At 34.4% G+C, this 20,824-nt stretch overlaps 3 protein-coding genes across 3 annotated transcripts; 2 read left to right on the top strand and 1 right to left on the bottom strand.

Annotated features, from left to right (window-relative positions):
* Nucleotides 1–1,538: 1,538 nt before the first annotated feature.
* On the top strand, nucleotides 1,539–2,714 carry LOC140047851 (dopamine receptor 2-like). The gene has a single exon (XM_072092884.1). It carries the CDS (start codon nucleotides 1,554–1,556, stop codon nucleotides 2,712–2,714), a length of 1,161 nt encoding a protein of 386 aa, XP_071948985.1. The 5' UTR covers nucleotides 1,539–1,553.
* Nucleotides 2,715–4,201: 1,487 nt separating this feature from the next.
* LOC140047438 (putative aminopeptidase W07G4.4) lies at nucleotides 4,202–10,337 on the bottom strand. The gene is made up of 15 exons (XM_072092471.1): nucleotides 10,206–10,337; nucleotides 9,711–9,846; nucleotides 9,084–9,235; nucleotides 8,742–8,850; nucleotides 8,305–8,429; nucleotides 7,853–7,958; nucleotides 7,135–7,296; nucleotides 6,860–6,924; nucleotides 6,627–6,742; nucleotides 6,152–6,270; nucleotides 5,904–5,987; nucleotides 5,558–5,615; nucleotides 5,404–5,453; nucleotides 5,138–5,269; nucleotides 4,202–4,851 (listed from the first exon to the last, which is right to left on the bottom strand). The coding sequence occupies exons 1-15, from the start codon at nucleotides 10,217–10,219 to the stop codon at nucleotides 4,720–4,722; spliced, it is 1,560 nt and encodes a 519-aa protein (XP_071948572.1). The 5' UTR covers nucleotides 10,220–10,337; the 3' UTR covers nucleotides 4,202–4,719.
* Nucleotides 10,338–10,436: 99 nt separating this feature from the next.
* LOC140047442 (oxaloacetate tautomerase fahd2, mitochondrial-like) lies at nucleotides 10,437–17,795 on the top strand. Its single transcript, XM_072092476.1, has 6 exons — nucleotides 10,437–10,815; nucleotides 11,163–11,439; nucleotides 12,141–12,303; nucleotides 13,523–13,631; nucleotides 16,231–16,321; nucleotides 16,546–17,795. The coding sequence occupies exons 1-6, from the start codon at nucleotides 10,559–10,561 to the stop codon at nucleotides 16,606–16,608; spliced, it is 960 nt and encodes a 319-aa protein (XP_071948577.1). The 5' UTR covers nucleotides 10,437–10,558; the 3' UTR covers nucleotides 16,609–17,795.
* The last annotated feature ends 3,029 nt before the right edge of the window (nucleotides 17,796–20,824 follow it).

The following is a 20,824-nucleotide window of genomic DNA, read 5'->3' as shown; positions in this document are numbered from 1 at the left end:
ATAACAAATTACGTTATTAAACACCATGGAGGTATATCAAATAACTGGAAATTAGCAGACTCAGGTGGTCCAACGTTGAAAATCCCGAATACGATGATACAATGAGACTGACACTTACTTAGGTACAGTATCCTATAAACCCTGACACTTGGTACAGTATCCTATAAACCCTGACACTTGCTTAGGTACAGTATCCTATAAACCCTGACACTTACTTAGGTACAGTATCCTATAAACCCTGACACTTACTTAGGTACAGTATCCTATAAACCCTGACACTTGCTTAGGTACAGTATCCTATAAACCCTGACACTTACTTAGGTACAGTATCCTATAAACCCTGACACTTACTTAGGTACAGTATCCTATAAACCGATATAAGCACTACAAGGTAAAATTAAAATGCATTTACATAAATACATTTTGCACGATTGAAGTGAAGTGTAAAATTCACACCAATCAGAGGTTGTACCGCGGCATGCAGAGGACAAACTTTTTGTGTTTGCCTTTTATATATAGGCCTATAGATAGGTAGTATATGGCTTCCTTCGGTTTTAATTATTAAATGTCGGTTTGACGAGTAATGTTGGCCAGTTAATTGTTTCTTCGATTAGCTGATTGCATGGTTGATTGCTTCATCCAAATAATAGTTAAATGCTGTACTACAATTTATTGCGCGAGTTTAGTCAGAAAATTTCAATAATATTCAATTAGCCTAATGCCATATTGCTTTTTTTTTGTCTTAATCGAAATTCGTTTTGCAAATGCAAATTAGACTCCGTATGCAGGTCACGGATTAGGAAATCTTTGAATTCCAACAACAAGCGGATTAACACAACATGGTGAATTGTGCTGGTGAATTGTGCTGGTGAAAGGAAAACGTCGATATTGAATGGTCATTTTGAATGGAAGAAGCGAGTATGAAGACACTAAGTCGCGAATTGTTGTAGTAGACTGGACGGTCCTGCATGTGTTATTATACTTATATAGTACAGTACGTAATATTGTAACTAAGCGTCTTTGAACATTTTGAAATATTAGCGCCGTTAATAGATCGCCGATATAAGCATGTTAATAATGCAAGACTATTCATAAGACGCATAGGTAATGGAACATTTTATGCAGCATTGTCTTGAGAAAAAAGATACCAAAGAAACTGGCTTTAAAGATTCAACTTCATTTCCGAGGAAGACAATTGTAACTGAAATGATCAAGGAAGAACGACATTATTATTTCTGAAGAAGAACATTGAAACTGAAATTATCAAATGAAGAAACTGCCTTCTTAATTTTCTCCGAAGAAGAAGATAATTGAAACTAAAATAAAAGCTTGATGAAGTGAAGATTTAGAATCCCAGAACAGGTATGAATTTTACGTTTTGAAAACAAGATGAATATCAAGATAATTTGTGCGTTAAGAATGATTGGAATTCGATTTATGAAGGCATATTCAAGACGGATAAACAAACAGCGGCCGTGTCAATACAAAGTCGCCAGTCAATGTAAAGATTACAATGACTAGGCTGTCTGAGTTTATACTCAATGTGACTTACAATGAGATCGGAGACTGTAGGTACTTCCACAACTATTAACATAACTTCAACTGAAGATGTTGCGCCTATATTACGAAGTTCAAGTCTTCTCTATATTTTTTTGATAATCGACTTTATAACAATATTAGGAAATCTGCTTGTTATCGTGGCAGTTTTTAGGAATCATCGGCTGCACTCAACCACTAACCTACTGATTGCTTCGTTGGCATTGGCAGATTTTCTAATTGGCGTGGTTGTCCTCCCCACCGCCATTTCATTGGAATACTCCTCTGGTTACTGGTATTTTGGCAGAATTTGGTGTGACATTTGGCATGCCATAGATGTTTTCTGTTGCACTGCATCTATATCAAACTTATGTATCATATCTTTTGATCGGTACTGGGCTATTACTAGGACGATGACTTACCGTTTTAAAATGACGAAACGCGTCAGCTGTTTTCTCATTGCGTTTGTCTGGGTTTCTGCATCTACCATTTCGTTCCCTTGGTTAATTTTATGGAGGAAAGTAGATCCGCCATTTGTTGTGAATCAATGTATATTCACAAGTAACTCGCTATTTATTTTTGTTTCATCACTTATTTCGTTTTATTTGCCATGTATAATTATGACTTTCATTTATTTAAGGATTTATTTAAGGATTTACTTAACAGTTTTAAAGCAGCAAATACAAGGAATTCTAACCGGTACAAAAAGTGTAATGACAAGTACAAAGAAATCGGACAAACATAGAAAACCCGTAAATTTACGAATACATTACGGAGGTACATTAAAGAAAAATAGACTAACAAACACTATGAAAACTGAACATAAAGCCGCCAAAGTGTTGGGTATCGTTATGGGTATATTCATCGTTTGTTGGCTACCATTCTTTGTAACAAACGTTTTATCAGCTCTCTGTATAAAATGCATTAAATACCCTGGGCATATCTTTCCAATAGTAAGCTGGCTTGGATGGCTTAACAGTACAGTAAACCCGTTGATATACGCATTTGTCAGCAAGCAGTTCCGTCAAGCATTCCGTGATATTCTGTTTGGTTCTTTCTGTCGAACTAAGAGTTCCCCCTCATCATCTGTAATTACCACCCTTTCGAAAGGTGTCATCAATGCTACATTTATAGATGGAGATGAAGATTTAAAATTATCAACTTACAAATATTCTTGATAATTCCTTCTACGTATAGATATGATCTGATTATTAATTTAAAGAAATACAATTCATGATTTCCATTAATCTATTTTACTTATTTCAAATCATGTAATGTGTGTCACTGCTGGCTGAGACGTCCCATCGAAAGTGATTGAGTTCGTTGATGGAGTCTTCTGGGTTTTATCATGTGTGTTATTATTGTTGTAAAATCCTGAATAAAATTGAAAAAGAATGACGATTCATTGGAGACGTAACACAAGGACGTAACGCAACTTAAGTGATTTGACCAATCACAGGCGATGGATTATTCGCGCTGTCGCTTGTCATTGATCAACACGCCTTGCGTTGGGTTTACGTCCTTGCGTTGCGTCCCAGTGGGAACAAAGTGGAGAACTGAGCGATAAGAATGGTTCCTCTGCGTCATCTTCAATTTTATTTTCTATTTTTTATTTTGTTTTGCTTTAGGATATTTATATGGACATTTAGGTGTAATAAAGCATTATTCATAATATAAAAATAACGCTTAAAAGAGAACGACGTTTCGACTCCATCATGGGGTCATTATCAAGTCCAATGAATAAAATATAAAACAACAACTAATTAAGTAGCACAAGCCAAGGGTCAAAGTTTAAATAACAAAAGCATTATTGTTATTATAATAACTTCGTAAACACGTTAATTCTTGTAATTGTTTGTAACTACTGTGGAGTAGCTTGCGTCCGAGAATTACTTGCATATTTTTTTTAAGAATTCTAAATGTACTTAGTATAAAGTACAAATACATACAAAAATACATAAAAGTTGATGTCAATCCGATCTTATATCATTCACTCCACTATGTTAATCTGGTGGATATATCATTCTATTTATTTAGTAGAAGCCGTGACAAACAAATCACACATCTAATGAAACGTGTTCTTGCAAGTAAATATGACATATCATTCGTGTCATTGAATATATACGTGTGTTTGAATACTTGATTAGTTCAAACTAATGTTAAGAGATGAAACACTGCGGTACATTGTGTTTACTTTCGATTGGCACATTGAAATGAATGACGGGAATAAACCTGCATGGAAGTGCAAACACATTGACATTTTACTTTAAAGATCTATGTGACAACAAAATGTGACATATATGGACATGTCATACCAATAACATATTTAGGTATATCACTACCATATTTGAGCACATCACACTTTTTTGTCAAACTAGTTTGATAGTGTAGACAGAGCTTTAAGTAACGCGGTATAATGTCCAATATTTCAAGAAATGTTCACGTTTTTAGTTATTTTTTTTATGAATACTGTTAAGTTTAACTGTTAATTGCCAAATATTTATCTCCTATCATTGTGAGCTAGATATAGGCCTACAGATAATTTTTTTACACCAAATATACTGGAAAAAGTATGTGTTTGGAGGATTATAATGGCCATGATATCTCTCTTATTTCTGCTATTAGTTTTGTTCTTTCGGATAGTTTGCAAATAAGTAAAGACAAATTAGGATTGTTTTAATTCAGGTGTTTTATTACATTATTTAACCTCAATTCTCTAGTACTACAAATAAAGAAAGAAAAATATTTCAGTTGCTTATAATTATCATGACGTCACGTCTTCAGGAACATTGGAAATAAAAATGTTTTATCGGACAAATTATTACGAGTCTGATGTCGTCATGTTACACCTTGCATATTATAAGTTGTGACCCAAGTATATTTTGGTTGTAGCGATACCATGAACTACAAACGATGGGATGCTTACTATTGTGCGTGGTCATATTATTGTTAGTGGTCTATGTTAGTATTAGTAGCCTATAGACCTGCTATTATAAGCAGTCTATATTATTATTGGTCTGTACAACCCCTGATCTGTAGATCTGCTATATATAGTCTTGCATATATTGGCCTCATCCATCTACCGTATTTATCTAGACTCGTCAGCTGCACAATATGTATCACGAATGCATAGGTCTAAATAATAGTACACCTATTATAATTCCATTAAATGTGGTGTTCTTTTTACTTGGGCATGAGATATTTAGCTGCCAAGGCCACAACAGGAGCCCCAGTTGGCACCCCTGGGAAGGGTCCAGATGATCCAGCTATATCCAAGTGCGAGTACGCTAGTGGAATTTCACCATCAATACCATGCTGAAAAGGTAATACAATATGTTAATCATTATCCTTGTCAGAATCGTGTAGTTAGCAATGTATAGGATCAGCACAAATTTAAAGGTTGTATTTTATAATATAGGGAGCTTTTGATTTGCAAGAACCTAGGTCGTGGTGTTGTCGGTCATTGCCTGACCCTAGGAACCATCAAACGTGTCGAGAGGTGAGGAGCGAGTCCTGCATATGCACAATGAACTGACAACATGACATAGTTTGGTTGATGGTCATCTCAAATCGGAAGCTGCCCAATATCAAACACACGTACCTTATCAAGACCAGAAGCTAGGATGAGGAAAGCACCAGGACCTTGATGTCCCCTAGCAGTCCTTGATGATGGTTGATTGTTGCACTGAAGAACGTCTTCATATTCAGACTTGCCAGCATGGAACTTGTAATCCTGTTAATGAGAAACAATACCACTAACTAAGTACATACTTCTTACTTTTTTAGTACGCCATTGTCACATTACAAAGGTTTGTCAATTTTTTTCAGAAGACTAGACTACTGCTTTTTCTTTTAAAAAAAACATACTTCTCTACGAATGGTTGATATTTCAAATGGATCACCAAATTTTTCTCCAGCTAAAAAAAAAGATTGATGCTAATTAACAAAGTAGGTCGAATATGAAGACTGGTCATTTTTGGTGGTACAATTCAATTTAATTTTAATGTAAGCAAAAACTAACCTTTCTGGATTTCCTGAGCGCATTGTTTTTTACGAGCTGGTCCATTATCCATAATAATCTAATATAAATAATAAAATAATTACTTATTTTGAAATAGTTTTAGCGTTAACAACCCAGTGGAGCTGTAGGTTAACATGCTTGGTTCAATCCTGACCTAGTTTCAGGGTTCAATCCTGACCTAGTGCCCGGGTTGTAACTCACGACTCTTTCAACTCCACTCCCTAGCCTTAGAGAGATTTATAAGCATGATAAATTATGAAATCCTGTAATTGGCAAGTTACTCGCTGTTTTATTCGGGAAACCACCGCACGACTTATGAAATAAAAAAAAGAAATGAAAACTGTACCGAATACTCCGGTCCCATGGCTAGCACTGCATGGCCTGTCAGGGTAGCTATTGTAAACAGCTGAGGATTCACTTCCTTGGTGGCCTGCATAGAAACATTTATATTTTTGGCATTTAGTATGTATGTATTTTATACAAATCATTTTGGAATTATCATTATCGTAGTTTGGATTGTATGACATGTACTCATTCATTTTACGCTTTTTGTATTTTTATAATTAATATCGAAGTTTAAACACTATAATTTACCTTTTCTTTCATCTCACAAAGACAATCTGCCATCGCCATACGGCCTTCGGCGTCGGTGTTGCCGATACGAATTCTCTTTTGAGCACGAGATGTGATGATCTCATCAGCCACATAGCATTCTGTAAGACAAAACAGATCACATTATATTATATCATATTTACAATAGTAAATATCTATGTATACTGTATAGCATCCTCTAGTGTCTGGTGGTGCAACAAACAAAACCAAAGACTTGTGATAAGTCTAAAGCTCTGTCTACACTATCAAACCTTTATGTGACAAAAAATGTGATGTGGACATTATATGGACACAATGATGTCATAATCACTACCATATAACTAGTTTGATAGTGTGGATTAAATCATATATTTTAATAGTTTGATAGTGTAGACAGAGCTTAACCACTTTGCAGATTAAATTATGGAGGAATTATTTAGATTATATAATTTAATTATTATATATACATTAGTAGTACCTGATCCTACACTATTGCGAACCATTGCCATGGTTCCTACAACCTTGATTCCGATTGGCTTGATCAGGTTTACAGTCTGAAAGAATCCAGCAACAGCAGCTGCTCCGCACTTATCTCTACAATCATTAAACAGAAGATAATTTAGATCAAACATTTGCATATTATAATAGGTATGTATCCATTTGTTTAAATTGTTGAGTGTGTGTTAATGCAAAATTAAATATGAACCTTACCTATGCATACCCGCCATAACACCTCCTGCCTTTATGTCTGCTCCACCGGTGTCATAGGTCACACCCTGTAATACAAATAAGGTAACAATTTAGTTTACACATCAAAGCCATTTAATAATAAGAAGCATTTGTTTATAAATATTGTTCAGCGGTATTGCTTGGTTCCCAATAGTGATGCAATGCAATGACGTAACTCATTTGACCAATCACATGCGATGGATTATTCGGAGCGCTTGCGTTGCATCTCTAGTGAGAACCACGCTTTAATACGTTACCTTTCCCACCAACATCATAGTGCTTTCAATTTTCCCCTGGCCAGAGTACTCTAATTTGATAATGCATCCTTTGTGACGAGGGACGTATTTAGCACAACGGTTGACGGCAGAAAACAAAGGGTATTTTGAAAGCAGTGTTTCATCGTCATCAATAACTTCAACCTTAAAAAAGACACAACAGACATAAATAGGAGCAAATGTTACCTGTTTACCAGAACCGTGTTAACTGTTTACCAGAACCATGTTAACTGTTTACCAGAACCATGTTAACTGTTTACCAGAACCATGTTAACTGTTCACCAGAACCATGTTAACTGTTTACCAGAACCATGTTAACTGTTCACCAGAACCGTGTTAACTGTTCACCAGAACCGTGTTAACTGTTCACCAGAACCGTGTTAACTGTTCACCAGAACCGTGTTAACTGTTCACCAGAACCGTGTTAACTGTTTACCAGAACCGTGTTAACTGTTTACCAGAACCGTGTTAACTGTTTACCAGAACCATGTTAACTGTTTACCAGAACCATGTTAACTGTTTACCAGAACCATGTTAACTGTTCACCAGAACCATGTTAACTGTTCACCAGAACCATGTTAACTGTTTACCAGAACCATGTTAACTGTTTACCAGAACCGTGTTAACTGTTTACCAGAACCGTGTTAACTGTTTACCAGAACTGTGTTAACTGTTTACCAGAACCGTGTTAACTGTTTACCTTGATAGAGGAACCTTCACCACCAAATAACTCTTGTACATACTCCTTGACTCTTGGTGCTGCCATACGCTCTGGGTCAGACCCTCCGATGTCACGGGCTACAAGACTTGTAGAAAAATGTAGAAAGATAGAGAATTTGATTATTATTATTATATTGTTTAAAGGTTTGCACTCCCGAGAAGGATCAAAGCATGTTGATTGAAACGTTGGGAAACTCAACAGTTCTTTTCAGAACTGATAGGCCTATGTGTACCGCAAACTTTATATCAACAATTGATTATTATTGTTATGAGTTGAACCTCTTCTACAAAAGAGTGTTCCTGTGGTACAAAAGAGTGCACAAATAAATTATTATTCATTTATGATTATGGAATCCCATACATAATAGTATAATCATGGGGGAATCCTCCATGATATAATAAATGTAGCCACATGTCTTAGTAACTATTTACCGTCCACTCTCAAGAGCTTCTGACCACTTCTTGATGCGTGCACCTTGTGAGCTGTCTGAACACAAGAAGCCTAGCTTTTCTGCTTTACTGACGCGTTCATTATTCAAATCACGAATTTCAAGAGGCTGTTTATTTGAAAAGTAATTTTGTTAGATATTTAAACAGTTTATTCTCTATTAATATTTTACATTTATCTTCTTAGTTTGATTATATTTCTCATTTGGATGCTCTGCAATTTCTTTCTGGCTGTTTTACTGTTTATTTGCTTATTTTATTGGAGATCCATCCACTGATACCTACATCATTGTCAATTTGTCTGTAATTTTTCTTTTGATTTAACCATTTAGGGATATAAATATGGTATATTAAAACATTTTTTTTACATTTTTTTAATAATTCTGTTATGACCAATTGTTAACTTTTCATATGCTACTTACAACATATAAAGAATAGAATCCACCAAGCACAGATATAAGTAAAGCTTCTGGAAAGCTGTCATCTTCAGCACGGACAAGTAGAGGGCGTTTTACACCTGCTTTCAAAGCTCTAGTAGAAGAACAAAAAAGGTAAGAACACTTTCTATCTGCTGCCACCTAGAATATCTCAGGGCCTCACTGAAAGTTTTATTGAAAGGTTTGTACTAGACTAGGTTCTAGCCCGTAATTAGTAAAGATAAATATTTTGGCACATATGGCGTTTCATACATATTTGGTTGTAAATTATATCACAGTATTAATACAAAATATGATTTATCTCATAGAGGTATGTTTATTTTGTACCTTTTAATACCGGCAAAAGCTGCATCAGCAAATACTCGGACATCATCGTAATCACGATTGAGAGGCCCGGTTGGTGAAAAGATTACCCGTTTGATTTTACATTCTGGAGGAAGAGGACATACAACTATTTCTGATCCAACAGACGCATCAACCTATAAAACAGATGAAATGGCTTAAAATACAACTTAGCTTAGCTTAAAAGATGACTTAGCTTAAAATAATAATCTTGTATTATTGTTACAAACAGACATATATTTAATCCATTGATCCAAGATTTCAAGGATACAAATACTGACCAATCAAAAGTGGTTCCCAGAATTAAAGGATGCAAATACTGACCAATCAAAAGTGGTGCACAGATTGATTTTACATGCATAAATGGCAATTCAAGTAAGTGACAGAGAGACTAGATTTATGGGTTATGGAGAATCTTTTTGCATTTATATGGTACAAGCTGTGCGTTGATCCCGTTATAGCTCATATAAAAAAAGCTATACTTGGAAGGGGTGCAGGTGAAGTATCAAAGCCAATGTGTAAAAACGTATAAAATAGGAAAAACTGAGGGGGGAAAGGGTGTTAAAAACTGATACATAATTAATCAGAATATCCACACCAAAGTATTCTTACAGTCTTGAGGGTCTCCAGAGGTGCTTTAAGGAACTCTAGTTTGCCTGTGAGTTTTTCCAAGGAGTCTGTGACAAGGACAATCCCATCATAGGCTGCATCTTGGGGATCACTTGTGAAGTCTACTGGACACGGAAGTCTGTTAAAATAAAAGCACAAAAAGATTACAGTAATTTTCAATTAAACAAAACCATGGGTTGTTTGTCAATATTAAAATAAGATTTGATCATGAGATGCAGCGAAAGTATTTAGTAAATCATGTTCCAATCCAGGTGTCATTATTTAAATTGATTGGCTAAGCATAAAAAAAAATTACGATTTATAAATTTCGTATAATAATGTGTCGAGTTTACTATACTAGATTAGATAGGTAGGCTAGGCCTACATTAACATGATGCATGATGGCAAATACAGTAATATTGTACTTCAAAACCTGAAAAAAAAGGAATACAAAATTGTATTTGTAAGATAATTTATTTATCTAAAAAAATCTTTTACCTTGGTGGAGCCATGACGAAGCCTTGATCCTTTGATATACTGCAGCAGCACTACTACTATAAATACACACAACGCACTGACCACTCGTGTTGTATGGCAATTGCAACAATGACCAAGAAAATGAGATACCGGTGGTTGAGTTGTACATCACGTGATTACCACGATCACCTGACTTGTGCATACTGAGCGTTGTTATCACCTGACCGATTGCGTAAGAAATTGGTAAAACAAAGGGTAACGGTAACCCCGCACGATTTGAAACGAAACGAAAATTGATATTTTACTGTATTATTTTTTACGACCCTGGGCAATTCTAACGTCGTCGAGGCAACTGTTTTTGTCCCAAAAAACTGATGTTTTCACTGCTGATAAAACATTCAGTGAAGGTTTTGTGCAGGCCTAACGTTCAGTGTGTTTCATTTCAGACACGGCAATTTAATGAGAAAATGAGATTTGTTCAATTTGCATCAGATAATGGAAAGGAAAGCGTAGGGGTTGAATTGGAGAATGGAGGCGATGTGGTTGACTTACTGGCCAGTGGGAAGCTGCAGTGTGGGAATATGGTGGAGTTTATCAAGGGTGGCCAACATAATTTAGATATAGCTAAAAGGTAAGTACAATTGTAGGTTAGAGTTTCTTTGGTATGGATGAGATAATAATAGATTATTAAATCAATCAAACTAAATTAAATTAAATCAATCAATCATGTGTCTTCAGATAAATTAGTTAGGCCTACTAAGTACTATTACTAATATATTCCTGTCGAGATACCCAAAACAGAATGCCTAATAAGTATATAAAACAATATAAAACACTAATTTTTTTATAGTTTTTCATGCTATTATAAAAAAAAAGCGACAGTGGTAGTTTTTTAATTTAAGCATAGTTTACGTTGCACTGATACCGTACTATCAAACAAGCCTCAACATTTTAATAAATCTTTGATTTTATTTATAGCATAATATCGTCGGGCCAGAATGTAGTCAAGCGTAGCAGCATTCATCTTTTAGCACCGATCACAAATCCAGAGAAGGTACTATGCGTCGGTATGAATTACGTGGACCACTGTGCCGAGCAGAATCAACCCGTCCCAACTGAACCAGTAATCTTCAACAAGTTTGCGAATTGCATCGTTGGGCCTACAGATAACATCATTTATCCTGATATCACTAATGAATTAGACTGGGAAGTTGAGTTAGTAATCATTATAGGCAAAAGCTGTAAAAATGTTAAGGTGATTAGTACGCTAAAATCAACCAATCAATTGTATTTATAAAATAAAAGTTACTATCATAGTTTAAATTAATACATGGCCTCTATGACGAAAATTAAAATAATATAAAATAGATGTAATGGTCATTATCTACAGATATATTGCCTCCCTTGAAAAATTATTTGTTTTAATGTTTTTGTTGAATATGCCACTTTAATGTCACATAATAGTTATTCACTTTGAACAAAAGTTGGATTTAAAAAGAATTATTTATATGAAAAAATATAATTTAAAGCAAAAATTAGTCAAACTGATTGGATTTTATATTTGGAATTTGACCGTTTACAAAGTGAAAACATTATTTTTTTTCTACAGAAGTGATTAACTGTACTAAAACTGTGAAATTGCATATTCAAAGTCTTTTTTTATTAATCTTTATTTTTCATGTTTTTGGAGGACAATACATTTTTTGACACCATATCTCATCCTTCTTTATCCAAACAAGTTGAATGTAGGCCTACTGCATTAATGGTTTTGTCATGTATTTTGTTAAAACCTGTAGTGCTTTGGTGCACTTTAGTTTAATGGAGGGAGGACCAGCAGCAACATCTCTTCATTCCTTTTAATAATATAATATAACAATTTATATAGCGCACATATCCACTAAAAGTGCTCAAGGCGCACAATCACATTTGTTGATTTTTATTGTTATTTATTTACAGGAGTGTGATGCAATGGACTATGTGTTTGGCTACACTGTAGCACATGATGTCAGTGCTAGAGATTGGCAGATGAAACGCAATGGAAAACAATGGTTGTTAGGCAAAGCTATGGATACATTCTGTCCACTTGGACCTGCTATTGTCACTAAAGATAGTATATCAGGTACAGTAGGTATATCAGGTACAGTAGGTATCTAAACAACATTTCACAATAACTAGTAAATTATATTCAGAAAATTATGCTTTTGACTTATGTGCACAAGGAAGTGCTCTAGATAAAATTCCCAGCTTTTTTTCTATAAATTTCCAAAAATAAAAGGGGAATTCTTTCTGTATCCTACTCTATATAAAGTTTTAAACAAGTTTTTGGGAGTGGGGTTCTTTGTCATGATACACCTGACATACAGGATTTGTACCCGGTAGCCAAGTATCCTAACTATTACCAGGATTTGTACCCTGTGATCGGTAGCCAAATATCCTAACTATTACCAGGATTTGTACCCTGTGATCGGTAGCCAAGTATCCTAACTATTACCAGGATTTGTACCCGGTAGCCAAGTATCCTAACTATTACCAGGATTTGTACCCGGTAGCCAAGTATCCTAACTATTACCAGGATTTGTACCCTGTGATCGGTAGCCAAGTATCCTAACTATTACCAGGATTTGTACCCGGTAGCCAAGTATCCTAACTATTACCAGGATTTGTACCCGGTAGCCAAGTATCCTAACTATTACCAGGATTTGTACCCTGTGATCGGTAGCCAAGTATCCTAACTATTACCAGGATTTGTACCCGGTAGCCAAGTATCCTAACTATTACCAGGATTTGTACCCGGTAGCCAAGTATCCTAACTATTACCAGGATTTGTACCCGGTAGCCAAGTATCCTAACTATTACCAGGATTTGTACCCGGTAGCCAAGTATCCTAACTATTACCAGGATTTGTACCCTGTGATCGGTAGCCAAGTATCCTAACTATTACCAGGATTTGTACCCTGTGATCGGTAGCCAAGTATCCTAACTATTACCAGGATTTGTACCCGGTAGCCAAGTATCCTAACTATTACCAGGATTTGTACCCTGTGATCGGTAGCCAAGTATCCTAACTATTACCAGGATTGGTACCCGGTAGCCAAGTATCCTAACTATTACCAGGATTTGTACCCTGTGATCGGTAGCCAAGTATCCTAACTATTACCAGGATTTGTACCCTGTGATTGGTAGCCAAGTATCCTAACTATTACCAGGATTTGTACCCTGTGATCGGTAGCCAAGTATCCTAACTATTAACATACTATAGAAGCAACTCTGTGTAGTACAAATACCTGTTTGTCCACACATAGATTCTTAATTCTATATTTAAACATTTGTTTACTTAGATCCACACAATCTGGGAATAAGATGCAGAGTGAACAAAGAGACGATGCAGGACAGTAATACAACTCAACTAGTTTTTAAAACTGATGCAATTGTGGCATATATTTCACAGTAAGTACTACCACCACACTAAAGCTGTGTTCAGACTTAATTAGTCTTGGGACTAACCAGACGAACTGTTCGGACTACAACAAATTTACACAAGTAAACTAAAATAGTTTACCCAACAAGTGTCATGCATCTTTTTACTCTAGAAAGGTCAAATTGCTCCTTATTGTGGCACATGACCATTACATGTGTAAATTGTAAAGTCTGAACGGGCTCCCTGTTCCCATAATAATGTACTAAGTACTACCACCACACCACACCACACATACTGCACAGTAAATGAAGATTGTGATTTGAGGAAGTATAGGTCCCATCAAATAATAAGTGCAGGTCTATTTTTCACACAGTACCACTAATATAGATTTCTGTACTTTGAGAAAAAAATTAATGATCATATTATCATTTCATTCATTCATTTCATTTATCTTTTTATTTCGGAATATCATGGTGACATAATATTATATCCATAGCAAAAGAGAGAAAAAAAAATCTTAATCTAACAGCTCATACTGTAGAACAAAAACAAAGATATGTAAATATATTAAGTCAATGCAACAAAGCATTCCATTGTATGTGCATTCTTGACACATTAAGAACGTAGCGATTAATGGCCATGATCAAGGAATTACTACTTGCGTTCACACGATTTTTAAAACTAAAAACAGATTTTCTAATGAACTCATCAAAGGATGGGACGTCATTTATGACAAACATCATGCTTGCACTACAATGTCTAGGCTGCTTCAGCAGCAAACGTAAGGCATTGTTATAACATACTTTCAGTGATCTCAGAGTGCTCTTATTATATCTACACCATAAGGTTGAACAGTACATGCTGACTTACACAGTAACTCTTAAATAGATAACGTTTAGTCTTAGTAGAACATTTTCCAAACTTTCTATTTAGAGAGTTGGCCCTAATGCAAATAGATCGATATTGACGTTTGATGTCACTTTCATCACTCAGGTTATTACTGATCACATGACCAAGATAGGTTATTGAATTATCAACGATTAGAGGTGCCCCATTTAAGGTAATATGTGGAACACCTTTGAGGTTGCGGACTTTCGGGCAAAATAGCAAGCATTTGGATTTGGTTTCATTAAAAGTAATATCATGGTCACTAGCAAAACCTTCACAGAGACCAATTAGGCTTTGTAAGCCAGTCACTGACGGAGCCAAAAGGACCAAGTCATTAGCAAAGCTTAGGCAATTCAGTTTAAGACTGTTAATTTCACAACCTTCTTTTGTCTTAGTCAGTTCAACAGTTAACGGATCAGTGTACACATTGTAAAGTAGAGGGGACATAACGCCTCCCTGGCGAACCTCATTACGAACAGTGAAAGAATCAGAAACGGAACTTCCCCACCTGACAACAAATTCCTGATTCCTATACCATGACCTCAGTATATATTATCATTGTGTTTGTCATCATCATCATCAATATAGTAAAGTCTTCATCATTATTAAAACCTTTATCATCAGCAGTGCAACTGCTGCTGTGAGGACAAAAGTTACATGTGGTTCTTACAAATTTATTCAGATTATGATCATCTGTAGATTTTCCACTTTAGTAAACAATTTGTTTTTAAATCTTTAGTCAGAAAGGCAAACTCATAATATGGCTAAATGTATGCTGGGATTGCTTTCTTACTATATCTTCACTAAAAAGTTGAAATGGTATTGCCATTAAAGTATTGTAAGCCAATACAATCCTTTCCGAGTTAATGTTTGCATTAATCTTCAAAGTAACTCACATGAAATATTTCATTGAACTAAATATTGCAATTACAGAATTTTCCTGTTGAGTAGGCTTAATTAGCATTAAGAGAGAGACTGTCATGTTACTCAGCACTGTACCATAAGAATGTTAATTTATTTATACAGTGGTTTTTGAAAGAAGGATAATGTTGCCCAAGAGTGTTGATGTAATGACATTAGGATGTTTACATTTACATGTTTATCCAAGGATGAAATTTAAATATAAGTTATGACATAACCCATCTTAATTACGTCCTACATGTGTTTTGTCAAAGTGAAGGTTGAAGGATGAATTATGGACGATGTATTGTAACTCAGTAATTAAGTATGTTTGCTTTGATGTCATCTTTCTGTTTTTGCCAAAACCAGGTATTTTTGCTGAAAAGTTATGATTCTTCCATTTTTGGCCTTCACAATCAAAAGTGGGTGAATCACAGAAGAAAAACAAAAATATCAATCCAAGCACAATGCATGCTAGTATTTACAGCGCTTAAATTATTAAAATCGACTTATATTTCACATTTTTACCGTTTATTGACGACATAAAATAATCGCAATAGGCCCATAGTATTTAATTTTACTTAAAATGCAGTTTGTGACCTTAAATTAGATCGAAAAAAACGTAAGGAACGTGGCTTTAAAGATAATAATCAGATGGCCATGTAAATTCAGATAGACAGAAACAAATAGAGTAAATATATGCTTTATCGTCCCAAACCCTACGCAGGGGTTATTAAGAGGACATATGTTATGAATTTGTCCCTTATACTCTATTTTATGTATTTTGAAAAAAAAAATGTTTTTTTGAGTATTCTTATATGTATTTTTGTTATGTGGCAGGTTTATGACATTACAGGCAGGTGATTTGATTTTAACAGGCACACCACCTGGAGTTGGCGTTTTCAGGAAACCAAACCCGATATTTCTCAAGGTAAGTACTCTTTAATTACTTGATTCATAATTATCTCTGTGCATGTATTATTAGTCATATACTGTTATGTACTAATGTTTTGTGTTGATTTTAAAAATGAGAATCTGATTGGTTCAGGAAAGCGAGAAATAAATTATCGACTTGGGTTATAAATAACAAATTCTGAATCAATTTCAATTATAAACTGTTTAGAATTTATTTTGATTTTTGTTCATATTTTTCAGAGAGGAGATGTTGTTGAATGTGAAATTGATGAAATTGGTACAATCACAAATAAAGTTGTTTAATGTAAACATTTTTTTGTTGCAAAAATCGAATTATGGAAAAAAGATTGGTGTACTGATATTTTGAATACTATACAATGAAGATGATGGTATAATATAATATATAATTCAATACTCTAAAATATTTATTTTGTATTCATTTTTTAAATAAATTGTTTTCATTTTGGTTTACTTATAAAAGAACATTTTAAACACTGTTAACAATATAAAAGAGAAATAATATGCACATAACCATGACAGCTGCCATTCTCACACAGCAATAAAAGAGTTTAACAAATCAAATAACGTGTATAATAATTTATATAATGGAGAAATAAATCATAATTTAAAATAATGTTATAAACCAATTGTTGCTATTTATTGCACAATAAAATGTGTAATAGAGCTTTTAGAAAATAAACGTAAAAACTAAATTTCAACATTGCGGTCATCAACCTTAACATTGCGGTCATCAACCTTTACTTTAGGAAATGAAAGTACTTAAAAAGTACTAGTTTGAAAATCCGTTCAATGAACTGCATTTTTCACAGTAAATTCATATTACAATTATCGTTGGATTTATCGTAATAAATTAATCCTCTAATCCATCTATCAAATCCCTTTGCTAAACCCACTAAACATGGTCATTTTAAAGTACCCATTCTAAGGATAAATGTCACCATCAATCAAAATCCAAGTAAAAACCAATGACTTGTTAATGTCTTGTAGAATATTTGCCAAAAAAAGTAAATTTTATTGATTTTTAGACATCAGTGTATGTACTACCAGCCGTTATGTCCATGCTAATGTCAACACAGATGTAGCTTGGTGGTTAACATGCTTGCCTTCCAATCCCAAGGTCCGTGGTTCAAGTGCCAGGGTCACGACTCTTTCAACTCCACTATTTAGCCTTGTCAGGAGAGACCTCTGGCATATCCAGATAACTTTAAATGTTCATAAACACAACCCAAATGAGACTTCGTTTATAAGCACGATAAATTATAAAATAGTTTAGCCATCCTATAATTGGCGAGTTTGTGCCCGCTGTTGGATGCCTATGAAATGAAAATAAATAACCAAATAAAAAGAGATGTCCGGTAAGCTCTCCTCGTCTGAAATTTTTAGTTTTCACCACCTACCCCACCTCCACATCAGAGATCGTTTTATTTTATATTAATAATTATATTTAACTAAATGGTACGCTCGCTTCGCTCGCGTACCATCTAGGTCGTGCCCACAGATGGTTCTCGAATACACAGTAATTTCAGCGTAACAAAACTGGCGATTTCAAATGTACGTACCGCAGGACTATAGGCCTATACATTGTCGTTTACAGAAACAAATAAATAGACACGATGATTTATGTAGTCAACTAAAATTAGCACCCTGGGAATTACTTCCGAAGGAGAAACTTATCACAAAATGAGTCCAAGTTTTTGATTTGGACTCATTTAAAGAAACCCAATTTGTGTTTTGTATGTAACATTAGGGTTGAGGGATGGGAAAGCGGATAGGTACAAAGAGGAACAATTTTTAAATATATTCTTTATCCACTCAGTAACGAAATATTTTTTTCATGTTTTATAGGCCTATAAATAATATACCTCTAAATACAGTAAAACATTTGCGATTTAATACTTTTTTTATTTTATTTATTTATTTATTTCTTTTAAATATTCATTGTACACTTATTTTCCCCGTGTATGGCAAGAGATTCCTAATTATATTAGAGAACATTCTTTATTTAGTTTAGTTAAAACTGTCACTGTCATAATCGATTGAAATATTAAAGTACCATGTCACGATACACCACTACGACGTTTATATTTGGTAATTATTAATTAATACAAACGTTGAGAAAGAACTGTCAGTATAAAGTTTATTTGTATATAATAATGTGTTTATATATCTAACAGTAGAGCCTATCCACAATCTCGCAAGTTTATTCTCAAAGGGCCCATATATTTACCTACCGTATGTGTTAAACCAAGGGCTCATAAATTTACCTACAGTACTTGTGTTAAACCAAACTCTGGCAGACTGAGAGATTGGGATGTTCCATTCATCGCAAATCAATAGATTTGTATAATCGTATATTAAATCTATCAAAATAGTATTTTTTAAAGAAAATCGGCCTGTCTTCAACATTATGATGGTGTACTCTAGCTGTTCAACCGGTTTTCAGCTATTAAAAACAATTATCGTAGGAGGAGATAGGAAAATGCGAAGCCTCCTCGCATTTTTGTGGCGGGTATTTTTCAAGACGGACATCCATTATACAGTGTATACCACGGTCGGAAAACACCCCTATTTGGGGCAAATCTTGGAACCTAAATTCGTTTTAACCGTCAATAACTTATTATCTAACTTAATTTAATTAGTAAACAGGGTTACATCAGGTGGTTAAAATCAGTACCGAAAGTACGAACCAACTTTATATACCATCGAGTAAAAATTATAGAAGTAAGGCGCGATTTACCGAATTTTGCCCTTACGTAAATTTATATATAGAAGCTTCTTTGGCTCGTCTGTTCTTAACCGCTCTCAACAGCCGTGCATGGTAAATATTTATTTTTACGTAGACCTAAACCACATTGCCTTACACTTTTATCTTATTTTACTTTTTTTTTAAATATTTTTTTATGAAATCAAGTAATTTATTACAATTATTATCATGAAATGGTCAATATACCTCGTGACCTTTGATACACGCCATTACTGCCCACGGTCAAATATTTACGACATAAAATAATTTGTTGTGTTAAATTTATTGGTTTTCACATCGATTTAATATAAACATTGATAATGGTTGTATAGAGGTATGGGGCGTCAACGAGTAAATTGACTTTATTTCACTTTCCTAACAGCACCATGCTCATTAAAAGTTTATTGGCGTTCCATAGTAATAGCTTTGCTAACGATATAAATAGATTTTACTACACTTTTCAAATGATCTGCTAAGACGATGCTCAAGTTAATACTTAGTTTACCGGTAATAGCGATGACGGAACGAAGTTGCTGTGTTGTCTGTCTGAATATATTAGAATCTGTTTCAAACTATGTAGACCTGATCATTTCATTTCTCTTTCAACTAAGTTGTTTTTGACAATTTCTAAATAAATGACTTTTATATTATCACAAAAACAACTTGTACATTAGGCCTACTAGTAATCATTGTCATTTGTTAATGTATTGTGTTATATGATGTCATTGTCCTTAAAATACTAATTCACTGGAAATTGGAAACGGTCGAAAACAAGTGATAAATACTAAAATAATCTGTAGACTGGCCAACAACAATTAAATAATACCAGTAATTAATGTATTAATAATGACAATAGTAATTGTCTTTGTTGCCTTTTATGTTTCAGAATCATCGCGTTATATTCCTCAAATCATGTCTTTATACGTCATAATCATTACGAATTATCCATTACCGGTACTTCCTTCAAATCATGGGTCGTCATTATCATCATTGTCGTCACATTCTTCTTCATCGTCATTATCATAAAGGCCAACCCAGACAGCGTCGTACGACGAGGTCCGACGGAACGTCTTAACTCGTCGGTCCTGTCTGAGTTGAATCCCGACGAGACTAGCCATCTTGCGACAGCGTCGGGCGTAGTTTTTAGGTTCGGAACTTTAAACATGTTTAATTTTCTCCCGAAGAAGAGTCGTTGGCAGACGTCGTTGTCTGTGTTGGGCTGTACACATTTGTTCGATTGATTGATTGATCAATCAATATTAATAACAATATTATGTAAAAGAATATTACAACCATTATCTCTAGTTAAAATGGTATAAAAATTCGAAGCAAAGAACATTTAAGCAGAAAATCATTATCATTCATGATCATTTCATTCGCTAATGACATTGGCAGATAAACATTGTATGAACAGCTGTCTGACTGATTTGGATAGGTCATTAATATGATCATTAACTTCCGTAATTACTATTTTATAAAGTGTGGAATTATCTAACACGGTGTGAGCAAGTACTTCACCGAAGGTTTGCCGTAACTGATATTAAGATGTTCGGGGCCAGGAATTCACGTGTACATAATAATATGATAGTAGTGCTGTATTTATATGTAAATATACTCGTTTTTGACAGTGGCATTCCGATACTGCTAGATTGAATTTGTCTATGTTTTATACCAATTAATGTTATTATTCATTTTTTCCGTAATTTTACTATCGTATATTGTTATAGACATAGAATGCAATCAAACTGGAAAATT

This window comes from Antedon mediterranea, chromosome 4 (genome assembly GCF_964355755.1).
Source record: "Antedon mediterranea chromosome 4, ecAntMedi1.1, whole genome shotgun sequence".
Taxonomy (NCBI): Eukaryota; Metazoa; Echinodermata; class Crinoidea; order Comatulida; family Antedonidae; genus Antedon; species Antedon mediterranea.
This window is presented reverse-complemented; position numbering and strand designations above follow the sequence as displayed.

Bases quoted from the DNA above. Each gene is read 5' to 3' on its own strand.
- LOC140047851 (XM_072092884.1), top strand. From the start codon at position 1,554: ATGAGATCGGAGACTGTAGGTACTTCCACAACTATTAACATAACTTCA.
- LOC140047438 (XM_072092471.1), bottom strand. The intron at 9,236-9,710 runs GTAAGAATACTT...TCTGTTTTATAG, and splicing joins CTCTGGAGACCCTCAAGACT to GTTGATGCGTCTGTTGGATC. The intron at 6,743-6,859 runs GTAAGGTTCATA...TAATGATTGTAG, and splicing joins GTTATGGCGGGTATGCATAG to AGATAAGTGCGGAGCAGCTG.
- LOC140047442 (XM_072092476.1), top strand. From the start codon at position 10,559: ATGTTTTCACTGCTGATAAAACATTCAGTGAAGGTTTTGTGCAGGCCT. The intron at 13,632-16,230 runs GTAAGTACTACC...GTTATGTGGCAG, and splicing joins ATTGTGGCATATATTTCACA to GTTTATGACATTACAGGCAG. The intron at 16,322-16,545 runs GTAAGTACTCTT...CATATTTTTCAG, and splicing joins CAAACCCGATATTTCTCAAG to AGAGGAGATGTTGTTGAATG.